At 38.5% G+C, this 15,012-nt stretch overlaps 1 protein-coding gene across 1 annotated transcript in view; it reads left to right on the forward strand.

The window, feature by feature from the left end:
* CD44 (CD44 molecule (Indian blood group)) overlaps window positions 1-15,012 on the forward strand; it is an 88,531-nt gene that overhangs the window by 54,741 nt on the left and 18,778 nt on the right. The window contains exons 7-13 of the mRNA XM_036763737.1: window positions 2,348-2,470; window positions 3,880-3,990; window positions 4,837-4,962; window positions 7,148-7,264; window positions 9,905-10,024; window positions 11,076-11,255; window positions 13,845-13,931. Coding sequence (XP_036619632.1) covers window positions 2,348-2,470; window positions 3,880-3,990; window positions 4,837-4,962; window positions 7,148-7,264; window positions 9,905-10,024; window positions 11,076-11,255; window positions 13,845-13,931 — 864 coding nt within the window. The remainder of the gene's footprint in view (window positions 1-2,347; window positions 2,471-3,879; window positions 3,991-4,836; window positions 4,963-7,147; window positions 7,265-9,904; window positions 10,025-11,075; window positions 11,256-13,844; window positions 13,932-15,012) is intronic.

A 15,012-nucleotide genomic window follows, 5' to 3' on the forward strand; every position in this document is an offset into this window, starting at 1 on the left:
GTTTCTGGGCTTTCCTTTCTTTTCTCTACCATCTATAAAAAGTATAAATAATCATCATGAATTATTAAAAGAAGAAAAGTCTGAACACAAAAAGCTGTTCTCTGGGAGGTAACAAGTAGTGCTTTCACCATTGATTCAACCGTCCCTATAACAGCTTTGACCAGCCCTAGTGGTACAATCCACAAGACCACAGCAATGAAACAAGAAGATTCTGACTGGTTTTCACAGTGGTTCTGGCCTTCAGAACGTGAGAGGCAGCACACAACCACAAGGACAGATGGTAATGGGCTCAGAATGTCTCTCTTCATATACTTTCTTCCAAGTCTTCATTGGTTCTCCTTGGTTTTGGGTGATATTGGCAAAGGCTCTTTTCCTTTTGGGTCTCAAGAGGCTCTAAAAGGCTGGAGAAAAGATCACTGAATCACTGATGGGGAGTAGGAGAGCAGGAGGTGTCCTGAGGAGGGTTTTATAACGTTACTAAGCAGAGTTAGGTTCTGTCTTCTATGTTCTAAAGAATTAATGTAGTATGAAAAGAGACCCTAACAGAAGGTAGTTGTACAGACTGATAAAAGAGAAATCTTTCTTGATAATAGATGTGATTTTTAAAATTGTCTTTGCTTTTATGAGGCATCCTTTATAACACTATGAGATATTAGACTAAAAGACTGTTCATATTTCCTTTAAGACATCATAGTTTTAGGAAATTGTGGGATCCTTAATCCCCAAGCAATCTGTTACAAACTTGACAAAAAAGGAATTGAAACATTCTATTTCAACCAATGGATAATAAATATAATTATCTTCACAATGAGCATTTACTTGAGCCTCCATTTGTATGGACAGGCTGACGGGATCAAAGCTGCATATGCAAAGTTGCTTTCATATTGCATGATGACTTTTTAATAGTAGAAGAATCTCACAAGGTGTCGTGTTAGGTATTACATGATGTTTCTTCCCTGTATCCAGAGAAAGTTATCTATCAGTCACAGAACTAAAATGTGCTACTAAAAACCTAAAATGTATACGTTTGGAACAATAATTCTTGAAATTTTCCCCAATTTCATTGAAAAGATTCTTGTTTGGGTCTAAAAATATTTCTTGCTCTGACTTTTGGGTAGCCAGTATTTGCAAGTGAATCATAAGAGGAAATGATAATATGAAGTTCAAAAATGAATGGAAAAAACCCACCCAGATATATACCTGTGTATTCAAAGCAAAAAACAACTTGCAGCCCACTGTTCAACATGTAGAGACCTCATTCCTAGTGAAGGGGATTATTCCAAAGGACATATGGAGGTCATTTGGAAGATTGAGTCTTTTCTTTCTATGAGTTTCTATCCAAGAGCAATAAGGAAGAAATTGTATCTTCCCCTCAACCCCCAATGGATTAGAACCACCACTGATAGCAGATACTGAATGGTAGAACCTAAATAAGCCTCTGTCACACTAAGAACGTGAAATACATATTTTCTTATTCCATTCCAAGTTCTGGATAAGTTTTTTGATTTTGTGGATCTCCATGGGACTTACCCTAATCAAAGTGGAACACACTTATTTCATGTAGGAATATATATTGTGAATGCACATATACATATATTTGTGTATCTGTCTATAACCAAATCTATATAGCTATGGCTACATATCTATATATGTCTCTATATTTATGTCCATGACTACATCTATCTATCTATCTATCCATCTATCTATCTAATCTGTCCATCCCTTTCTGAAATGAGCATGCCCCACCTGATTAGGACAAGTCCAATGTTGTTGACCAATTAATTGCCTGTGTCTTTGAATCCCTTTGCCGGATGACTATCCAAATGAGCATTTGTAAGAAGAGGAAGAGTTTGCAGCATTACCAGTTATTTTGTGTCCCATAAAGAGATGTAGGCTCATGATACTCCATGAATTGACTATTATGTGTTCAGAGTCATAGCTTTTCTGAAGTTGACTTGGAAAATCGATAGGCACACATGAAGCTCTTCTATTAATTTCTCAATGCATTGCCATGCACGGGCTTTGTTTACTCTAAGAAGTACAGAATCTATTCTAATATACTAGTTTTAACTGATATCTTCTTTCTTGACTTCTTTGGAATATTTGTAGTCTGACATTTTTTTCATTTTTCTTTCTTGTTAGTCTCCAGAATGCTATGCTTAGTAACAAAGTTGTTTAAATTCATTTAGTCTAGAATTTGGGAATCTTGGGTCATGCGTCCGGACCTACTGCTTTCTTCTTGAGATATCAGGCAATTGATTAACTCACCTGTGCTTGACTTCCCTCTTCTGTCAAATGGGGTTGCCTAGGTTTTTGCTCAGTCAATAACAACAAGTCATCACAACAGGTATGGACTCAACTGCCACCTCAGCAGACCTGGAACCAAATGAGGAAAGTGAAGAAGAAAGAGAAAAATCTCCCAGTTATTCTGGATCAGGCATTGATGATGATGAAGATTTTATCAGTACCAGTAAGAATAATAATCAATTACAGTAGAATCATTTTGTGGCAATAAAACTAGAGGCACCCAATGGGGCCAGGCCTTGGGAAAGATTGAATATGATCCAAGACTGTAGTTTTGCAACACAATCCTTCTTATAAGTTGGTGAATCTATAGAGCAAGAATTAACATCATTTTGACAACAACTAAAATTTATTTTTTTTAAAGGGAAAAAAGGATCCTCCTTTAAAAAGCTTCCAGGCTTCACAATTTTAAGGAATTGGTTTGTGATTAGTGATTGCCTCTACAATACTATAGTAAACTTTCCTTAATTCTCCTTAATCTTGGTTCTTATGTCAAAAGCTTGATAAGAATCCCGCCCCCCCCCCACCGGCCCCCTAACACTCTTTGATATCCTTGGGAGTAAAAAGAATTAGTTCTTACAAATGTGGTTTATAATCTTCAAAGAATCTTTTTTTAGGTTAATTGATAATGGTTAAAAGTTCCAAAGTTTTCTTAACATGTAAAATGGAGATGATAACATTTTCTATTTGTTGGAGGGATTTATTGGGTTAAAAAAAACTGCTAAAAAGGATTGTGAAGCATTTGTGGGTCATCCTCTCCCAAATGCACTGATATTGGTCATACTCGATGTTCCCTCACATATATTTTATATCTCAATGCTAATGTTTTTGGGGGACACGTTATTGTGTTTGGTAGATGCCTAACTGTGTGGTGAGCTGGTGTGGTGGTGGTTTTCTCATAGACCTTTTCTATTGGCTCTTTCCATTGGCTCTGTTGGCTTGACCTTGGTGTGTTTTGTATAGTCAGAAGATTGTGGGTGTTAGGAAAACAAAAAATAATTTGGACCTATTAATTATATAGACTTTAGAGACAGAGCTTCTTTCATATCATTATCAGTGGGAAAGATCTTACTTCTGGTGTTTCTTGCCAGCACTGTTGTTGATTCATTCAAATGATCATTTCAAGTGCCCATTGTAACTTCCTGTCATAGCTGGTACAGATATCTGAGCACAGAAATTGGGATATCCGTCACTGCTCTAGATTCCTGATCCTTTTGGTTATGGCATTTTGTGGTTCACTCCAGGCTGCATGGATTAAAAAGGCCTTGGCTTCACTTGGTCAGCCTTGGTGAAGGGCTGATATTTCTCACGTTGTACTTGCTGCTGCTGCTTTGGTCAGAGTACTGGGGATGCTTTTCCATGAAGATCTCATGTCCTGAAGACCCATGCTTCTGAACCAAACCCAAGGTCCTCTCTGCTTTGCTTCCTTCTCTCCTTCAACTCCAACCAGATGTATATGTTTATACATCTTTTGGCTTACCATGTGTAGAAAATAAAGAGAAAGATTAATTCAAGTCTGTTGGGGAGGCTTGGCAAGTAGCTTTTTCATAATTTCTTCAACCGTCATTGTGACAGCTTCAGCTTCAACACGTGCTACAAGTCAAGAAACGATCCAAGGCTGGCAACACTGGGCACATGGTCACCCAAATCCTGAAGAACAACCTCAAACAACAGCAAAAGTGACTGGTAATGGTTTATACATATTTAATTAAATGTCCTTTACTCAGAGATGCTAATGCATTCAGAGCCCTGAAGGAGAGAATAGGAAGTTGGGATAATATTTAGTCAAATGGCCTGAGTGAATTTCACAACTCTGAAACAATCAAAGAGATATTTTAGTAGTCATAAAATATATTATCCTCAAATTTAATGGGCTTTTCCAGTAAAAATAACTGAGTCAGAGTGGCTTACTCTGTAGTCCTTTAACAATAAGGGTTATGTTTGCATATCTCCATTAATGTTTTCTTCCAACATTTCATTGTGGGCATGGACGTGACCTTGAATTCTGAAAACCTGTGCCAATGGAGGGAAAGATTTAGCAGGGTCAACCAAGCTGAAAATGCTTTGACTGTGGGCCTGACAATGAATGGCCCTCTCTGAGGACCAGCTTAGCCAAGGTAGGAGAAGTTTATCACTAGTTTGGCCTCAAGGTGATGATTTTTTTTAACTTAGCAACTAACAAACACGCTCTATTAAGACACAGAGGAAGTGTGATATGTACAAGCAGAAGGAATATGTGGGGGGGGCATATTGATGAATCATGGATCCCTGAATACTGAAGTATATTTGCCTAATAGGTAGTTAGTGCACTATTTGAGGCACCATTTCCCCTGTGACATATTGGCAGTAGTTACTGGAAACTCATTTGAGATAAATCCATTTGGGATAAATTTACTTCCTCCTGAAAGAAGAAACTCCAAAATGTCTTCCTTAAGAGAATAATTATAATGGGTGAACAGGGTACAGTCTATCCCAAGAAAATGATGTCAAGCATTTGGCCAACCAAGAGTGTATTTATAATCATCATCACAGCTATGGTGGACATGAACAGAAGTGATGATAGGGCTCATGGTGAAAATTCAACCCAAGAATCACAGCCTCCTCTTATCATTGGTCGGAACCATGAAGGTTATGATGGACATCACTCTTCAAGTACAAGTAAGGAGGCTAACTTTCAACACTTTTGATTTAAAGATGAACTAGTAGAAAGATCACCAATCAACATAACTGGGCGTGTAATAGAAGGACATTTTGGGGGAGAAGTCCACCAAATAATTTCCTTCCATACACTAATTTAGACTGGGAATGCTACTGACTAAGGAGTTTATTGTTAGAATTTTTAAAGTGTCATCTTGTTGGGTTGCATAAATGTCCAAAATGTCCAGGATGGTGGTCTAGATGTGTTTTTGTGTTTAAAATTTCTCCTGTAAATTTTTAATGGAATTCTTGTCTTTAAGGTCTTTATTAGTCTTGGGCAAGTGACACTGATATTATATCTTTGGAAAGAAAGCTGGATGAATATCTCTTTCTTTTGCTATCTTCATTTCCAACAAAGGCTTTTGTTTGTCTCCATTTTTTCTTTCCTTCTTTCCATTGTGGATCTCATTGTATGAAAGATGAATAGAAAAGCCTCTTCTCTATCCTTTGGTGCAGTAGATGGTTGTCTTGTTTTTGTTCCACTGCTTTATTCTTTCTCATAACATTTGTGAACCCCAAAAGTGATCTGCTGTTGCCTCTTTGGCTCAAACACCTTGGGCATCTTTCCTTAAAAACTCATATCCTGACTTCTGGAATGCATGATTGGATAAAATGTTTTTTTACATGTTTCTGAAGTACTAGGTTTTTAGAAAAAAAAATATTTTCTTCATTTCATCCTCCATTTCCCCCATCTATATGCCATGCTTAGTGTAGATGACTGGCCCATATGAAGTAAAAACAAAACCACCACCTCCCCATAAAATAGAAGATATGCCTCTGTTGTTGATGAGGGCATAACATAATAGTATTCTTGTAGTTGATTTAGCCATCACTCTAGCAGCTTCAGACATCCTTAGTGGTACAATGCAAGAAACAACTACCCTAAAGCAAGCACAGTCTAGCCATATGTCTCCTGAGAGAAATCCTCAGTAACCAAAAGAAGGAGGTCATGCAACAACTGAGACACCGGGTCATGTTCATTTATTTTGTATTAATGAACATCCTCAGCTTGCTGATGTCATACTCATTCTCTAGGGAGATTCAACCCATCTATTGAGATGCTCTGAGTAGGGGGAACAGAGAGAACATTAAGACTAAGTCCTGTGCCATTTCCCCTTTGAGCAAGTCTTAAAAATCATGGGAAAATGTAAATATTAGAAGGCAAAAATGTGAGGTGAAAATTGATACCAAAAAGGGGGAGATAATTGGGTTTCCATCCAAGCAAATGCCACACCTTCTGCAATTATTGTCGTGGCAGATTTGGTTAAAGATGTGGAAATGGTATATGTAAGTTGGAGTCAACCTGGAAATTACCCCTCTTCCACATCATTATTGATAAGGATAGCAATGATTACTGCAGAAGTTACCTGGAAACTGCTATTAAGCAATATGAATTATTGTGATTTTGATAGTAATATTGGGGTAGCTTGAGCCTCATCAAATGAGCATGTCAAAGTCAAAAGAGAATTGTACCTACTGTGTATGCCACATAGAGCATTTTATGGAACAAACAGCGTGTCAGATTAGGTTATGAGAAGTCATACAATGTTGTGATAAGAGGACTAGATTATCAGGTTAGGAGCAAAGGAGGCCAGGGTTCTCTCCCTGGTCTGCCACTAACTTGCTGTCTGACTTCAAACAATTCATTTACATTTTCTGAGTCTTTGTTTTCTTTTTCTCTTCTTTTTTTTTGAAAATGACAAGGTTGGACTAGATAATTTCTAAGACCCTTTTCAACTCCCCCAATCTCTACCACTGATTTTCTTTGGGTCACTGATGTTTCTTCTGGATGCTCACAATTACAGAGATGTGGACACAAAAATGGCTTCTTCCCTTTATAATTTCTCTCTTCATATGACTGGTACATTTACTGTTGCTTCCATTTCTTTGGTCAAAATGCCTAAAAAGTCTTTTTTAGAAAAATCTCAAATTTCAAATATAAATGAAATAAAATTTGGAGGGTGCTAAAATGAGAGGTTCGGTCATTAATCTTGGGGAACTAGAAAATGCTTGAGATCTTTTCTTTGCTCCCTCTCTAGCATCTGTCTTTGGTACAACTCTGGTGGCACAAAGAAGAGTACCTTCATGATATATGATGGGGGACTATCTAATGCTTTCTCTGTTGATACAACCATCATTCTCACAGCCTTGGACATACCTAGCAGTACGACCCAAGAAACAACAATCCATCAACAAGGAGGGGGATGGTTTTGGTGGCATCCTCAGCCAACAAAACATGCTGAGAAGACAGCAGAGACAACGGGTAATGGGATTATGGATACTTTACGAAGTCATCTTGATTAAAAACTTCCCTTATTGATTGTCCTTCATTTGGGGCTATCTCCAGTCATTATCTATATCTTGTCACTGAACCCAGATGGCTCCAGAGGAGAAAATGAGGCTAGTGACTTTGCACAGCACTTTCTCACTTAAATCCAACTTACTTTGAAGTCATGGCATTGCCTTCCTGATGTCATGGTCATCTTTGAGGGTGAAGGGCAAACAAGAACCCTTATTGATAATGCATTAAGGACACTGATCAAAGGCCAGTCTCTAAGGAGGTGCCACAAGACATCAGGATTACACTATGTGAATGATGGCAGTGTACAGGCTAAAGCCTCAAACAATTGTCATTTGTGAATAACAGTAAGACTCATAGCAAGAGCCCCTTGAGTTTCATTAAAATATGACATAGTATAGTGATTAGAGGATCAACCCTTTGGAGTCAAATATTGCTAATGTCATATACTAGCTGCGTGACCATAGGCAGGCAATTCACTTAACCTTTCTACGCCCTGGGAAAAGCTCTAAAAATGCCAAAGAGTTGCTGATCTATGTCAATGAGAGAAGTTTCCACACAAGCATTTCTCCATATTAAAAAAAATACCGGTGTGCTTCTCCCTCTTAAGTGAAAGAAAGAAAAAAGGGGAGAGGAGAGAGGAGGAAGGAAGAGAGAGTTAGAGGGGTAGAGAGAGAAAGAGGGGGTATTTTTGCATCAAACATATTCTGAGTATCAGAGAACTGATTACCAAGTGGGCTGGATCACTTCAGTGAGAGGTAATACTTTAGATTAGATACTAAGTTCATTAGTTCTGAACTCTTAAGAGTTTATTGATTGATTGATTTTGGGGGAGAGAGAGAGAAAGAGAGAGAGAGAGAGACAGAGAGACAGAGAGAGAGACAGAGACACAGAGACAGAGACAGAGAGGAGAGACACAAAGGAGACACACACACACACACACACACACACACACACACACACATATATATACATATATATATATATATATATACATATATATATATACAGAGAGAGACAAACAGACAGACACAGACAGAGAAAGGGGGAAGGAGAGAGAAATAGAGGGAAGGAGAGAGAAGTAGATTGAGAGAAAAAGAAGGAGGAAGAGAGGGAAGGAAGGAAAAGAAAGACTAAGAGAGAAAGAAAATTAAAATTTCAGCACAAAGTCAGTATGGTAGTGTTTATTAAAAAAACAGACTCAGTAGTCCTAGTCTCAACTCACTTTAACTCCCTAATCCTCAGCTTTCCTTTCTGAAAAGGGAGAATAGATTGGATGCTTTCTAAGATGCCTTCCATCTCTAGCATTCTATGATTCCAATATTATTTTTGTTTGTCAATATGCTGGGGGCAGGGCAGTGTAGGTAACCCAAGGGCAGTGTTCTGTGAGACTCTATTGCACTCTCATTCTGAATTTGAGACTTGAGGGAATTTATGAAAGGGGATTGTGTTTCAAACTTTCACCATGTTTGATGACTCTATATGCTTCTATGAAGGCTATGGAGACATATGAGGATTAGTTAAGGGTACTATGTGTAAAGAAATAAGAGTCTGAAGTTTAGGACAGATACCTTTCCTTAGAAACACTGGCTTCCTTAATGCCTTTTGGTCCTTTGGTCATGTCCATTGTTAACTTCTTGACTTCATCTTGAAGTTTGGATATCTCTCTTGGGTGGAGGTAATACCCTTTCTATCTTTTTGGACTATGGTTAGTGGGAGTAAGCTCTCCTCGTCGTTATCATGGTGGCTTCTTTAATTTTGCTTAGCCTTCTTTCTACGTAAAAGAAAAATGATAATGTTTCCTAACATGTGAAGAATTTAGGAATTCTTCATTTGCTTCAGTGACATTGCAGTCTTCCTGTTTGTATGGTTTACAATATGAATTCTTGCGCAAAGAGCTTTTTCTTTCCTTCACCTGCAGTTTGCCTTCTGAGTAGTTTTCAATAACTTTCTAACCTCTGTTTTCCTTGGCTCCTAATGGATTGGGGAAATGCATGATAGATTGGATTTTACAAACACAAAATGGACATCTTTCTTGCTCAGATGTCTCTTCTGCCATCAATCTGAATGTCAGAAGCAATGACTTTTAACAGGTGTTCTTTAGACTTCAAAGATGACCAGCCATTCGTTCATGCTCATAGCATCAAGAAGCTTTCCAAACCTTTGCCCACTCCCTTCTCTGAGACACAGAACAAGATTCACTTCATGATGATGGTGTGACATCTGAGAATACAAATGTGTTCCCTAGGCTCTCCCTTTAGGATATTGGAGCGATATGGCATGGGAAAATACTCATTTTTTGACCCGCTATAGTGTCTACACTTTACTCTAATTGTTGGACTGCAGTGCAAATGATTCATATGCTGATGATGAAGAAAATGAGCATGAATGAACAAAAGCTCCCCCAATGACATCTGGCATCAAACAGAATTCAAGTTCTCTCTTGATTTTCATCTCTCCCTTCTTTACTACCATCTATACCAAGTATAGATGATACTATTATGCAGCATAAGGAAAATTCTAAGAATATGATGCTTGGCTCATTGCCAGCTGCTAACTTTTTTTTAACTATTGGTTTAATAACATCATTATTAACATCTGCAGCCCAGGACACATATTCCACGCAGGAAATAACAACCCAGAGGCAAGATGATTCCTGGATAGGCTACCTCGATCCAATTTCCCATCCAATGGAACACCACACTCCAACAGGAAGGAACATGGGTAATGACTCCCAAGCATTTTTTTTGGTACCATACTCAAAGGCACCATTTGGTGTCCACTACTTTTACTTGTGTATGGGGGGTCCTTAGTTATTGTTTCTTTTATTATTTTTTAAATGTCAATTGCCTTTATTAAGTTGGCAAGATTGCTTTCAAATACTAGTTTTAGCATTGGTGGAGGGGAGCCATGATCTGAGGGATTGGAAAAGAGTCATCTTTTGGGGAGGAAAAAAAAGGAGGAATTAGTGCTAACATGACTGGATTTTTTCATCAGGAATTAGAGGGAAAACTCCACAATTTGTTTTTATTTGTGGGTCCTAGGCACAGATAATTAAATGGAGGCACTTCCTATTGCAGGGTCAAACACATGCACACACAAACACACACACACACACACACACACATAAAGACAAGGAAATGAGAAATGCGCCTTGGTAAAGTCCACTAAAAGATCAGATTTTAATTAGTAATCATTAAGAGCTTAGAAAGGACTTTCTCATCTTGGTAATCATAACTTGGGATTTTTGAGGCTAGGACTAGTACCTAAAATGTGCGTGGGGCAAGAGGTACAAAGAGAGGAAACCCAGTCCTGGAACGGGGACCAGAGACCCTGAGTACCAGCTGGAGGAGAACTCATGGGGACAGAGGAGTGGCTCAGTTTGACCTCTGGTAGCTTACCATTTAACGAATTATTATTGTAAGTAATTGCTAAGTTTTCTCATTCTACACTGCTGAAGGACTGTAAACACTCCTATTGCGGTCTGAAGTCAGCACCGTGTGGCAAAGCTCCGGTTCCCTCACCCTTGTTATTGCTTTGCCTCTTATTCTTAGCAAGGGAATTATGGTGACATTTCAGAAGGCTAAAAGCCCTTATTTAGGCACCTTATGCAGAATATGGCTCTAGTTTCCTGCAATACATTTCCATCTTGCATCTCACAGACAACACAAATGCAAGATACAAGAACAGACTTGTTTTTCTTTATAAGAACCTAAGATAATGATGACACTCTTGCCTATTTTTGTAATCATAATTAATTCTCACCTCATGACAGATGGAAAACATACAGAAGCATCTACCCATGATCCAATGGGAGGTGGTACCTCTTTTTTCTCAAACTTTAATGAGGAACCATCCCCCATTTCACCTTCTACTCCCATGAGTACTGTGACTTCCGGAATTACTGAAGTGATCTTTCAAGATTTTGATTCCGGAAATGAAAAATTCCAAACAGGTAATTAGGCCATGACCAACAATATGGGAATGGAAATTGTCAATTTTCAGCAAGCATGTTACAAATTGACAAGAGCTTTGTATCCCAATACTAGAAGGAAATCAGTATTTGTGAAAGCATTTATCATATGTATGTATGTATGTATGTATGTATGTAGTTGGAATGCACTCTAAGATAAGATGTGTACTAGTGCTGAGTAATGGTGGGTTCTAAATCTTTTCTATCCTCAAGCTTTTAATTGAACCCCAACTTCCACGCAGATGACAATTTCCACTTCATTGAGAAGATCGAAGTTACCTAGTAGGGACTCCCCCAACTATTCTTCATTTCTCAACACTTCTTGGTATCACCACTCACTCTTTCTGCCTGTCTTCAGAAGAAATTTATACTCTATTCTAAGACTAGTCTCTACACCTATATTTTCTATCCCTCCCACCTTCTTCTGGATCTTCTTGCCACAAATCACCTTTATTCCATGAATCTTCAGTCATACTCTTTCCACTAGCTCCTTCCTTTTCCTACTGATATGTTCAGGTCTCTCCAATCCTAAGAAAAATGCCTTTCCTTGACTCCATCTCTCTCCTCCCTTCCCTGCCCGATTTCTCTATAAATATGTCAACAATTGGGTTTTAGAGTCAGGAAGACCCAAGTTCCTCAGACACTAGATGTGTGACCTTCGGCAAGTCACTTAACCTCTGTCTGCCTCAGTTTCAGCTAAATAGGGATAATAATAATAACACCTACCTCCAAGGGTTGTTGTGAGGATAAAATGAAAGAATATTTATAAAGTATTTTGAAAAACCTTAAAATGCCAGATACTGTTATTACCATAAATAATAACAACAATATTAAAGTGAGGCATACATGCACTCTGCAAAAATAGAAACTCTCTTCTTTTAGCTATTAAGTAATTTCACATTTGGTCTTCTTAATCCTTGTATATCCTAATATAGCTAGCAAATGTAAACCAGAGGTTTACTGTCTGTTTTGCTGTCTCTACCTTCCAGATACTAGTGACATTGGGGAAATTAGATTTGAGATGATGAAATCTGGGCTCACATCCCAACTCTGATGCTTACAAGCTATATGAACTTGTGCAAGGCACTGTACCTCTCTTGGCCTCAGTTTCCTCATCTGTAAAATCAGGGGTTATGTTAGAAGATTCCTTAAGATCCTTTTCAGTTTTACAGTTGTGATCCTCCAATTGACTGTCTTTTGTAAGAGGAATAGAGAGTTGCCCAATGGATATGCTGAACATCTACTTAGTTCTCGAAGTGTGGCAGAAAGAACATTGGATGAGAAAACTTGGGTTTGAATTTCAAATCTGTTACTTACTACCTGTGAGATTTAAGCAAGTGATTTTTTTCCCTCTATTTTTTTTTATTTGTAAAATGCAGGGGTTAGATGAAATGACCTCTAAAGTTCCTTACTGTTCTAAACCTTCCAATAGTAAGGCTTCTTTTTAGACTGCAGTCTCTGATAAAACTTGTCTGGAGAAACTTACCTTTCTAGGCAAGCTTCCTTCTGGGACTTTAGGCTTCCCTTTGGTAGGACATTCTTTCTTGATTTTGGGTTATCAAGCTAGGGTTAATTGAACTCTTGCTTGGAGCCACATTTATGGGCTATGAGGGAGATCTTGAGTTTTTCCTTCAAGTCTTATGTGAATGATTTTAATGCAGAAGCTTGTAAGCAGTCTCCATGATCATATTTAGATCAATCTGGAAATGACTAACTTCTAAATTCAGAAGGTGATAACTTTATAACTAAGCTGAGGTGGGAGACAAAGAATCTCAGAGTTAGCCAGGCCTCAGAGACCAAGGAGGCCAAATGAACCCAGGCGATCTGGTTCAAGTACTTAACTTTTCTGACCTTCGGTTTCTTCATCTGTAAAAAGAGAGGGTAGGACCATATGACCTCTGAGGCCCCTTTGAACTCTAAAATGATCATCCAATGATTCTTATCGTCTCTAATATCCCTGACAAATGATTCTCTAGCCTTCACTGGAAGGCTTTTGTCTGAAAATTCTCACTTGTATCAACCTGAAATCCATCTTCCTATCACTTCTACACCCCTGTCCTATTTCTGTCTTTTCTGGTAAGCAGATCTGATCCATCTTCCACGGGATAGCTTTTCAAATTATTGAAGACATTTATCATGCCCTCCACTCTAGCTCTTCTACTTCAGGTTAACTATCTGCAGTTTCTTAAAACGACCTTCATTCAGCCAGCATTGATGTTGATAGGATTTGGGTACCGACCTTGCTTCCTTCAAGATTTATTCTATGCTTTCCATATGAAATATATTGTGTTGTACTCTTAGTCACTGTTGGATTTTGTAACAGGCTTTTGGTGTTTTTGAAGTCTTGGTGAACCTCATTCCCCTGGGGCGCCTACGATAATTTACAAGGTTCTATTTCTTTCATAAGCTGTGGGATGCCTTTTATGCCCATGTTTAGAACAGTCAGAAAAAGCTGTATAAAGGGATCTATCAATATATGTATGTAGAAAGACAAAAATAGGTCTGAGGCACAAAAGATTTGGAAATAAATGTTCAGGAAACAGATCGTTAATGCTTAATTAACCCCTCCAGATACAGCACCTCACCACTCAACTGCAGATCCAAACGAAGGGTGGATAGAAGACAAAGGTACCACAGATTATCCTCCAATGGCCACTGGTAAGGATAACAGCTTCCAGTCTCTTTTCTGCCCCAGCAGTCAGTCTTCCTGCTTTAGCTCTTGTTCAGGTTTCGCTTGGTGTTGGATCATGGTGGAGGAGCAATCTGGCAACCTTACTTCTGGGAGAGTATTCAGTTTTGCATGTTGTTGACCTGAATTTGGTGGATGCCTCAGCTGTCTACTTTGCTTTTGCTTGATTAGGTATAGTCCCCTGATCGTTTTTCTGTCATAGTCTGTACGCTCTAGAATCAATGATTTTGTGTGAATAATTTGGGAATATACCAATGCACGCCTTAATTCTCTAAGGGCTGTCTTCTCCATGAAGAAACTGGATTCAAGTACGAAAATGGTTTTCAAGTATTTTCATCTGATTACTCCCATTTTCTTTGGGGTCCAGACCTGTGATTTCATCTGTGTTGAGAACTCTTGGTGTGGCTTCCAGCAATGTATATTGGCATCTCAGGGTTTCAGAGAGTTGCCTGGGGCATACTGAAACATAAAGTGACCTGCCTACACATCTAGTGCTTTCTGAGGAGGACCTGACCTTGGGTCTTTCTGACTCAAAGGCCAGTCTGTATGCAGGAATTCATAATACCTCTCATTCATCTTTATGTACTAGACATAATTCTTCCAAAAAAAGAAGGAAGGAAGGAAGGAAGAAAGAAAGAAAGAAAGAAAGAAAGAAAGAAAGAAAGAAAGAAAGAAAGAAAGAAAGGGAAAGAAAGGAAGAAAGAAAGAAAGAAAGAAAGAAAGAAAGAAAGAAAGAAAGAAAGAAAGAAAGAAAGAAAGAAATTCCTTACTATGGAGAAGAGGCAGGTATTGGTCCTTTTTTTTTTTTTTGAGGAGGAAGCAGGGACTTTTAAACCAGAAGAAGGTGGTAGACAATCATGGAGGGGGGATTGTAGAAATCAACCGTTTTCGAGGGAGGAAGATCACCAAGTGTTATTACTTGGTGACTAAAAGTCGAGGTCATAGAAACAAAGTCCGAGGAAAGTAGATCACCCAACATTATCTAACATCAAACATCTGTGCAGAGCCAAACTTGTCTCATTGGCACTTTGTAGTTGCAGACTCAGTCCA

Source organism: Trichosurus vulpecula, chromosome 6 (assembly GCF_011100635.1).
Source record: "Trichosurus vulpecula isolate mTriVul1 chromosome 6, mTriVul1.pri, whole genome shotgun sequence".
Classification (NCBI taxonomy): domain Eukaryota; kingdom Metazoa; phylum Chordata; class Mammalia; order Diprotodontia; family Phalangeridae; genus Trichosurus; species Trichosurus vulpecula.